Source organism: Sinocyclocheilus anshuiensis, unplaced genomic scaffold (genome assembly GCF_001515605.1).
Source record: "Sinocyclocheilus anshuiensis isolate Anshui unplaced genomic scaffold, SAMN03320099.WGS_v1.1 scaffold122, whole genome shotgun sequence".
Lineage (NCBI taxonomy): Eukaryota > Metazoa > Chordata > Actinopteri > Cypriniformes > Cyprinidae > Sinocyclocheilus > Sinocyclocheilus anshuiensis.
The window spans coordinates 921414-931605 of record NW_015544153.1 but is presented as its reverse complement, the minus strand read 5'-3'; the positions used below and the strand labels follow the sequence as shown (position 1 = coordinate 931605).

The 10192-nt window shown below is 41.0% G+C and overlaps 1 protein-coding gene across 1 annotated transcript; it reads left to right on the top strand.

Annotated features, from left to right (window-relative positions):
* The first annotated feature begins 1828 nt into the window (after positions 1 to 1828).
* On the top strand, positions 1829 to 5496 carry LOC107695275 (prosaposin receptor GPR37L1-like). The gene is made up of 2 exons (XM_016495110.1): positions 1829 to 2587; positions 3464 to 5496. The coding sequence occupies exons 1-2, from the start codon at positions 1979 to 1981 to the stop codon at positions 4304 to 4306; spliced, it is 1452 nt and encodes a 483-aa protein (XP_016350596.1). The 5' UTR covers positions 1829 to 1978; the 3' UTR covers positions 4307 to 5496.
* Positions 5497 to 10192: the final 4696 nt, after the last annotated feature.

Sequence of the window (10192 nt, the reverse complement as noted above, 5' to 3'; positions counted from 1 at the left end):
ATATACTACAGTCAATTATTTACAGTCACACACAAAACTGTTACATTAGCAATTTCCATGAGAGCCAATGCTGCGTAGCCATCAAGAACAAAAATCACAGAGAATAATATTAGTGACATCAGCTTATCTTAAGTCATATACTATATCTAGAGCAAATAATCTTGAGCTAACAAAGTTAGCTTTCTGCATGTGAATATCTTTGGTAACCTAATGGATTTCAGTATTAGGCATATTTAAAAATGAATGAATGATGTCATGCAAATACATTATGCACAACCCAAAAGGGAAGAGAAAGAAGAAATTTCTGAATCACTAGCACCATGTCACCCTTATGTTGTTAGTGTTGCTGTACTAAGCATTATACACATGCAAACTGTTTATTACAACAGAAGAATTTTGAAAGTGTGTAGCTGACACATTTTGGCACACGCAGTGCATTTGACTGTGTTTATTTAACATGCACTTACTCATTTTAATACTCGTGGTCTTTGAAGGGTTGATGTGTAAACTGCCATTGCTGTCTGTTTGAAAACTGCGGCCTTCTCAGGCAGGAACTGCAGAAAAAACAAAAAGCATTTTCAGTCAAAGGTAATGTATTCATATACGAGACAGAGTGTGTATCGCAAACTCTGTGTACTTTAGTAGACTGTGTACAATTCTAGCAGTTCCCGTTGTTACCGTAGGGGAGGTTCATATGCAGATGTTGGGGGAAAATCGCCAGAGATTGCAGAGTAACGCTGTGTGCTGTGGAGTAGCCAGACTGTGTTGTGTACCTTGCATGCGTTAATAGTTGTTAGTAAACGACCATACTCCAGTCCTGCCTTTAGTGTGATTTTTCATGCCAAGTTACCACACTCTGCTTAACAGATATCATGCTGATTGAGATTAAACACAGAGATAGAGATAGTATTTTTTTACACATGCATGTTTTTTCCAATATAATTTAACGCAATCTAATCCTTTCTGGAAGCAATCCAATCTTCTAAACCATTCTAATCTAGATTTCTAGAAGTTCAGACATGATAACTTGAGTCATGTCATGTTTAAAGGTTTGTCTAACCAGGATAAAGTGTATCGACGTAGCCTATTGAAGGTGTTCACAGCTACAGTATTGTTTTTTCAGCCAATCATTCCGTTTGCTAAGGAATTCTCTCTTTTCAGTTAGACAAGGATAAATCAGCTCTTTACAAGACAATCTTTTTAATTAATATTATTTCACTATTTTGTTTCTTCAGTGCCCTTTAATCTATGTTTGTGCAGGTTGCATCACTGACTGTAAACAAAAATACTGTACAGCTGTTTCCACAAACAAATTAAGCAGCAAAAACAGTTTTCAACATTGATAATAATAAGAAATTATTATTACTAACTGAGCACCAAATCGGCATATTAGAATGATTTCTAAAGGATCATGTGACACTGAAGACTGGAGTAATGGCTGCTGAATTCACAGGAATAAACAGCATTTTAAAAGATATTAAAGCCTTGGTGAGCATAAGAGGTTTTTTTCAAAAACATTAAAAATCTAAATTATTCCAGACTTCTGACTGGTATATGTGCATTTATGCATTTTGTTTCATCTCTTTAATTCACCACAGCTTGAAAACTAGTTTCATTACTTACGCTTTAATAGTAATGTTAAAAACTTTCAGTTTAGTAAATTGTAGTGAAATTATAGCGCTTTAAAACAGCATTTTAATGCCAGCAGAGGGCAATCACACCCATCAGTCAGTGTGGGAGAACAGCAAAAGGGGGTGTGACTCCATGGACCCCTATTGAGAGGGAGCAGCCATCCATAGCTTTGATAAGAGAGCTGCTCTCTGGTCACTGCAGAACACAGAGCCTTTTGGCACAAGGGATCCCAAACTGCAGCAGTGCCTTCATCAGTGTCTTTGCTTCAGCCTCTGCCATCTGTTTTTAGGTTCTGATTTTGAAGCAGTTTCCTCTGAATTGTATTTTACTGGACTTTGCCTTGAAGATGGGGATACGAGATTATAAATTGATTTATCTTATGACACTGGCTTTGCTTCTGAGTGCTTGTGCTTCAGAAGCAAAAAGAGGAAGTCAAGACAAGACAACTGTTGGCAAGGATAGTTTTAATCAAGATGATTCACAAGAAAGCACACCGCAAGAAGTGTTCAGTGTGGAAGATGACGATAAAGGAACCATGGTCACACAAACTACAAGTCCTTTGGCCTTCACAGAGATTGCCAATTCGTCACTGGCTGAAAATGGAAACAGCACTGAAATAACTAGTGAACAGGTTCCTAATGGTGATCCAACAAAAAGGAGCATCACAAAAATCCAAAATCCTTTGTTTCCCATCACTGACAGCTCTTACAGTGCTTATGGGATTCTCTTTTTGGCTTTTGTGGTGTTTGCCTTCGGCATCGTGGGTAATCTGGCGGTAATGTGCATTGTGTGGCAAAATTACTTCATGAGGAGCGCATGGAGCTACTTTCTTGCAAGTCTGGCTTTTTGGGATTTTCTGGTGTTGTGCTTCTGTCTGCCTGTGGTGGTCTTTAACGAACTCACCAATAAGAGGCTGCTGGGAGATTTCTCCTGCAGAGTTGTGCCTTACATAGAGGTAAGGCCCTTCTAAGGCATTGTCAAGTTTACATTTAGTCTTGATCAATTTCTCATGGTCTAATGTACCTGAAAAATATATCTTAAATGTAGCTAGTGCCAATATTTTTTAACAGGAACTTTTAAATTCCGATACAGTATTAATTCTGGATTGCTAACACTGCAGTAAAATAACCCTGTAACTTTAACTTTAGTTTTCATAAAACACACAGAATTAACCATTTTAAACACCCATGTAAGTAGTCACCTAAAAGTCCTTACAAATCTACATGTAAATCTTTATGATTACTATTTATGACAATCAAGAGGGACGCACACCATATCGGTTATATATTATTTGACAATGTTACAGATTTTTGATTTATCATTGTTGATCAATATAGGATATTTAATTGTGCACTTCCTCTTATTTTAACATATCAATTACCTTTGTCATCATCTAATGCTCATTTAAAGTTTATCTAGTAATTTTAACTTTAAGTAAGCTAGTATTATTTAGTAACACTGTCAAATGTAAAATAATTTAATTAGTAATGTTACATTTTTATCAAATTTCAGATGAATATCAGTTTTTCATACTTTATATTATACTGTTCTGATTCCTAAATTCACTTGTAGCATTTATTTATTTTTTTGTAGCCTAACTAAATCTCTTAAAATACCACTATCTATGTCATTATATATCTAAATATTTATATTATATTTAATAATAATAGCATTTCACGATAACATGAAATTTCACATAACATGAAAATAATTACCACAGTTTTAATAATCTAATAATTTATTTTTACTGTATCTCATGAAAAAACATCACGAAAACACAAACATATATTATATGATTATAACAATAATGATTTTTTTGCACACCCTCCAGGTAACCTCTCTTGGTGTGACAACCTTCAGTCTGTGTGCTTTGGGCATTGACCGCTTCCACGCTGCCACAAGCTCTATGCCAAAGGCCCGACGAGTTGAGCGCTGTCAGAAGGTCCTGGCTAAGCTGGCGGTGGTTTGGATTGGCTCCATGGTGCTAGCGGCTCCTGAGCTGCTCCTGTGGCAGCTGCATCAGGTGACACCACCTAGTCTGGGTCACCAAGTGGACACCTGCATCATGAGTCCATATCCAGATCTCCCCGAATCCATGTATTCTCTCATTATCAACTACCACGATGCACGCATGTGGTGGTACTTCGGCTGTTACTTCTGTCTGCCCGTTGTCTTCAGCCTGCTCTGTCAGCTGGCCACCTGTCATGTATCCGGCGGGAGCGGAAGTTCTTCTAAGCGGCCCGAGGAACGATCTCCATCCAAAAAACAAAAGCTTCAGCACGCTCAGCAAGTCGAACGGCAGCTCAACTGCACGGTCATGGCTCTAGCGGTCGTATATGGTGTCTGTACGCTGCCAGAGAATGTTTGCAACCTGACTTTGGCGTATGCTCCCATCCAGGTGTCTGAGGGGGTGACTTCTCTTCTGGCCCTCATAAACCAGTTCTTTCTGTTCTTCAAGTCATCTGTGACACCAGTGCTGCTGCTTTGCCTGTGCAAGTCTCTGGGCCAGGCCTTCATGGACTGTTGCTGCTGCTGCTGTGAAGAATGCCAACCGAGCAACTCTTCATCTACCCAAAATGTCGCTGAAGGCAAGCTCAAGACCACCAATGACGTGTCCTCCATTTTTTTTGACAAAGCCAAGGACAGTTCAACCATCTTGTCCATTGGCAGCTGAGTAGGCGGATCCCATCCCTAAGTGATGACATCATGAGATGACATGGAACCTACAACCTACCTTCTTCCCATTATCCACAAGTGGCCATTTTTACATTAGCAGTTCTTACTGTTATGTTGGAGCAAGTTAGCTTTGTTCAACAAATCTGAGTTCAATTTGCAATTTTGGTTTTGGTACAAACTTAGTGGGTAAAAATCATTTTTAGTTAAGATCTAAGTTCTAATTTGTCATCTGAAGGCTAATTCACTCTAAATTATGTTGACAAATCTGAAGATTCATTCCATAATATCTCAGGATGGCTCAATGTACCTATAAATTCTTAAAATGGTAATTCACCCAATAATTTACTCACCCTCGCGTCATTTCAAACCATTGACTTTTTCTCATCTGTAGAACACAAAAGAAGATATTTTGTAAGACGTCTCCATGTTTATGTCCACACAATGGAAGCCAGAGGGCTCCAGTGTTGTTTTGGACCCCAGTGACTTTCATTGAATGGACAAAACAATGCTTCATTGTATCCACTTTTGTGTTCTGCAGAAGAAAGGAAGTCATACAGGGTTGGAACAACATGAGGGGGTGTAAAAGATGCCAGAATTTTGATTGTTGGGTGAACTATCCCTTTAATATATCACCAGGGTCTCCATTAAGTCACTGTAATTTTGACTTCAAATGTCCCACATTCATAGTTCTACTTTTCTGTACAGACAATGAATTTTACACATAGCTCTGAGTGTATAAATATTTAGCTAAACACTCTGTGAGATCAGAAATGCAGTGAATACTACCAGATCACAAATAACACATCATCTTGTTCATATAATAGGAAAACTTGTGAAACAAAAATGTAAGGAGTTTTTGTCTGTTACTCAGGCAAATGCTATTTATCACTAATTTTAATGAATGCCTCTTTTTTCATAACCACTGAACATTGGTCTACACTGTTGATTGTGAACTTCTGTATATAAGCACTCAGCTGTATTAGAATGTAAATAGATCATTTTTGAAAGCAAACTCCCTGAGCAAACTAGCTTTTCGAGCCCCTTCATGTAGTACAGTGAGACAAAAAGACAGAAATTGAATGGTGTACCTCCTCAAGGGATTATTGTAACTTTGCACATAGCTGCTTTCATAAACAAATTATTTTAAAAGTCCATAAACAGTTTATAAAACTCTATTCAATAAATGCCTTTAAATAATTTATATTGTCTCATTCATCTTTGAAATTGCAAGGAAAAGTGTCAAGAGTTGTACTAATCTCTCAAATGTCCATCAGGGCCTGAGGGAGAAGATTTGTCCTTAAAGACTTGGTTTCTTCATTCCCATAAGGTTTCTATTGTTCTGAAAAGGAGATGGAAGCTTCTACTGTGAATATCAATAGCCAGACTATGGCTGAGTTGCCAAGATACTGTCTAAAAATTCACGTGTTTTTTCCAGAATGGCCAAGTGTGAACAAAAAACCCACTTGGATTTGCCACCTTTTCTTGTCAATGTAGGAATCAAAGAATTCGTCAATAGTACAACGTTTGTACGCTTGTCATGTTCGTCGGTGTGCTGACCAGTGCGTATGGAAGCAAGCTTAGACACTGAAAGGAGTTATTAGTCATATAAAATATGTGTTTTTTCAGATGAGCTCTCAAAAAACTCATCTTCAAATTGATTATCTAACATTCAGTGGACCGTGAAAGATAATAAACTAAATCAAAGATACAAATGTTTGGGTTAGTGACGTGTGTTGTTGCAGGGGTTGTTGGGAGGGGGCTGGACCTCTTCTGTCTTGTGGTTTTGGCTTGCGCTCAGAGCCTTTCAGAGATTCAGAAGACAAGTGAGAGAGGTAGAGAATGGCCTCATTAGAGAATTGAGGAGGGCTTTAAGAGAGGAGCTCCACTGGCCATTATGACTGCAGGAGAACAGACGAGGCTCTGTTCTCAGTAATGAAGTTTGTGCCACAAATCAACAAATCTCTTCACAACACTCAATGCCAATATGACAGGAAGCATTATACTACAGTAAATCATGGAAATAATAAAAACAAAACATTAAAAGAGGTAGTTTCAGGTAGTATGTTCACATTTGCATTTGGAAAGTACAATTGTGATTTACTTCATGTTAATTCAGTTGCATTCAAATTTACTCTATTTCATTGTCCAATTAAGCAGGACAGCTCACATTAGATGTTCAGTGTCATGAGTTCTTACTGAGGTCACCTCCAGGACAATGTCATTTTGAACAAGAGGTACATCTCCCACTAGACAAACATATATTTGACGTCATGCTCCAAAACGCCAAGATAAAAAAAGGAGACTGACTGATTAGTCAACATAAAAGCACCTAATAGTTTTAGAATTTAATGTGATGTATTTATTATAAATCTATTTAAACGCCAGACTTGGAAGAAGAAGAAAAAGCATTGTGCAAGATTGTGCATCTGCAGGCGTGGCATTTTTCTGAAGGGCTAAAGAAACAAGCTCTAATTAAAAAAAATGTATTTCCAAAACGAAGAAGTTGCAACTTAGCATGTCTGTGTACAAAATTCACGGTTTAAAATCATTTGTCACTGTATATAAGTCACAACTCAAACAAACAACCACAGAGTTGTTAAATAGCAATAGTAACAGTAACACAGTAATACGGTTCAGTTCGTTTCAGTTCATCAATTTATATATAATTGGGCCCTTAAGACATTACTTACATTCTACAAAGTTTTCCAAAGACTAAATCTGTCAAGTGTTGTGTATGAACTCTTTTGCATATATATATATATATATATATATATATATATATATATACAGACTAAATCTAACCTAAACATAGGAGCCTGGTAAAAATGCTCATTTAAAAGAAAAAAAAATCTCAGATGGACTTTTTTTGGTTTTTGCATCTAAAGCCTTCATATATGTAATATAATAATTAAATAATAATATAATAATAATAAATATCTAAAATAATAATAATATTTATTATTAATGGAATGGATAGATTGATATACCTTTTTGCAGGGGCAAACACCTCACACGTTCTTCAGAAAATGTAAAAATGTATGTTGCATATCAATGTCAAAACAAACAATGATTTTGCTAAATTCCCTCAAAATGTGCGTTTATCTGAATATATGCATAATACATCACTCAACTCTACACATAAAACAAGAAATCCCAAAATGAATGTTGAGAAACACTCCGGTTACTAACAACCGGTTACTACAACCTCCTGAGATTCCCTGAGATAAGGGAACGTGCATTGCGTTGACATGCTTATGGGGGAAACTCCTGTTTACGCTGATACTGAAGCCTGATTTCTTGTAGCTGCACAAACCAATGGCACTTCAACATGCCAAAAGGGGAGGTCCGACCTTTATATAAGTCGGCTCTGAGCACCATTTCGTCAGAATCTTTCGACTGAAGCGACAGTCATCGATTTGTGTGAAGCCATATAGCACGGCAGCCTACACAACGCCCCGTTCCCTTATCTCAGGGAACCGAGGTTACATTAGTAGCTGGAGTGTTTCTTTTTGAACGGTCTCTCCCGTTGCGTTGACACACTTATGGGGAACACATCCAATAGTGCTGTGCTATAAGCAAGTGCAGAACGATGCCACTCTGCGAGCCCAGCACAGACACTCATACTGAGGGCTCCTGTAAGCATGAGCCAAAGCCATTTAGGCTGAGGACTACATAACATAACCCTCTCCACTTACAAAAGGGATTAGGTAGAATTAAGCAGACAAAATCCGGGCCTGCAGGGATGTCCAATTTATAAAACCTGGTGAAGGTAGACGGCAACTACCAGCCAGTGACCGCACAAATATCACCAATAGAAATCCCGCTGGACCAAGCCCAGGAGCAGGCCATTTTTCTGGTGATCACTGACTCGCTTGACCCAAGTCCCAAGTTAGCACAGTATGAGGGCGAGGCGGATTAAATCTCTGAGCTCCCCTCAGAAACTTAACGAGTAAGTCGTTTCTGCCGACTGACTGGCCAGCCACGAGTGAATGATTCGCCGCGATGGCTGCCACATATACTTTGAGCGTGGAAGAGGTGTGCCCCTTATCCAGCAGTTCTTCTAGAAAGGTTAGCACGTGGGACACTTCACAAGAGGACGGGTCCTCATTTCGTGCTGGAAGAGAAGACTGACTATTACGTCATGTAGATGGAGCTCTAGCCTCCAAAATGATCCCATCGAGAGGCCAAACATGATTTGGCTGGGGATGCCAAATCATGCCCTTCGCTTGCGAGAGAAGGTCCTCCCTCAGTTTTATCAGCCAAGGGGCTGCCGATAGCAGCTGAATCAACTCGGGGAACCACATCTGATTCCTCCAGAGTGGGGCCACCAGGATGACTGAGCATGTGACTTCCCTGACCTGTCTGATGACCTGAGGAAGCAGAGAAACCAGGGGGAAGACATACAGGCGAGCGCTGGGCCAATCATGAGCCAGGACATCTCACCGTCTCAAAAAGTAGATTGGGTAGTGAAAGTTGTCTTCTGAGGCTAAGAGGTCCACCTCTGCCCTCCTGAAGACAGACCAAAACATTTGAACCATTTGGGGATGTAGTCTCCATTCTCCTGGATCTACATTGTCCCTGGACAGCATGTCTGCCCCCTGGTTCAGTCTGGCCGGCTCATGAACTGCTCTCAGTGAGAGGAGTTTGCCCTGTCCTCATAAAAGGAGGCGTCAAGCCAACCTGTGAAGGGAGCGTGACCTGAGTGAAAGTAAAAGTGAAAGTGAAGTGACGTGTGGCCAAGTATGATGGCCCATACTTGGAATTTGTGCTCTGCATTTAATCCATCCAAGTGCACACACAGTAGTGAACACACACCCGAAGCAGTGGGCAGCCATATTGCTGTGGCACCCGGGGGTTGGGAGTTTGGCCTTGCTCAAGGGTCTCACTTCAGTCATGGTATTGAGGGTGAAAGGTTAACACCGTCATGTTGTCCAAATGGACCAGGCCGTGGTGCCCCCTTAAGGCCGGCAGGAAGGTTTTTAGGGCCTGAAAAACCGCCATCAGCTAGAGGCAGTTGATTTGTAAGCGCTGTTCCAGGTTTGACCAGGAGCCGAACGTAGGTCTGCCCTCATGCAGAGCTCCCCAACTGAGTTGGAGGCAACTGTCGTGACCACCTTCCTTCTGGAGGTCAGTCCCAATGGGATGCCTGATTGAAACAGGCGAGAGGTTTTCCAAGGGGCTACAGCTCTGAAGCAGCGGTGGGTTACCCTGAGATGAAAACATCCCAGGCGCCAAGCGTGGGACAGGACATGGGCTTTGAGCCAGAGCCACTGAGCAGGCTCAGAGGAATCACAGAGGAAGCGATTGACATGAGGCCGAGCATTCTCTGGAAAGCCCTGTGCGGACGTGAAGTCCCTAATTTGAATGACGCCACTAGTTGCTGAGCAGTCAGGGAGGGCACTGAATGAGAAGGATGGGCCCAGCTTGAATGGAGCTTCCATCGCTTGGTGTTAATTGGAGGGATGGAGAGCGAGGGATGGCTTCTGAGGCTCAGGGTCCAACGTCCCTCTGGGGTGGGGACCTTTGTGCTTCAGAAATGGGTAATGTTTCGCTGTCCAGGGGCTCTGCTGAAGCCCAGGCTCAGATTAGGCTGGGGCTGAGGCGACGCTGGCTTGGCAGGCTGCTGAGCGGATGGAGCCTTCTGGTGACTTGAACAAGCCACCGCACTGGAGTGCTTCGGCAGGAAGTGACGTATTGCCTACGATGACTTCTGTGCTGCTGTAAACCGCTCTGCAAAACCATCCACTGCAGGGCCAAACCGTCCCTTAGGAGAGACTGGTGAGTCTAGGAAGGTCACCTTGTCGGCATCCATGAGCTCTGTCAAATTCAGCCAAAGGTGGTGCTCCAGCTCCAAAGCCAGGTCAGTTGCTGTGCATAGCTCTCT

Excerpts from the sequence above, each read along its gene's own strand:
- LOC107695275 (XM_016495110.1), top strand. The coding sequence starts at position 1,979 with ATGGGGATACGAGATTATAAATTGATTTATCTTATGACACTGGCTTTG. Across the intron at positions 2,588-3,463 it reads GAGTTGTGCCTTACATAGAG|GTAACCTCTCTTGGTGTGAC; the intron begins GTAAGGCCCTTC and ends CACACCCTCCAG.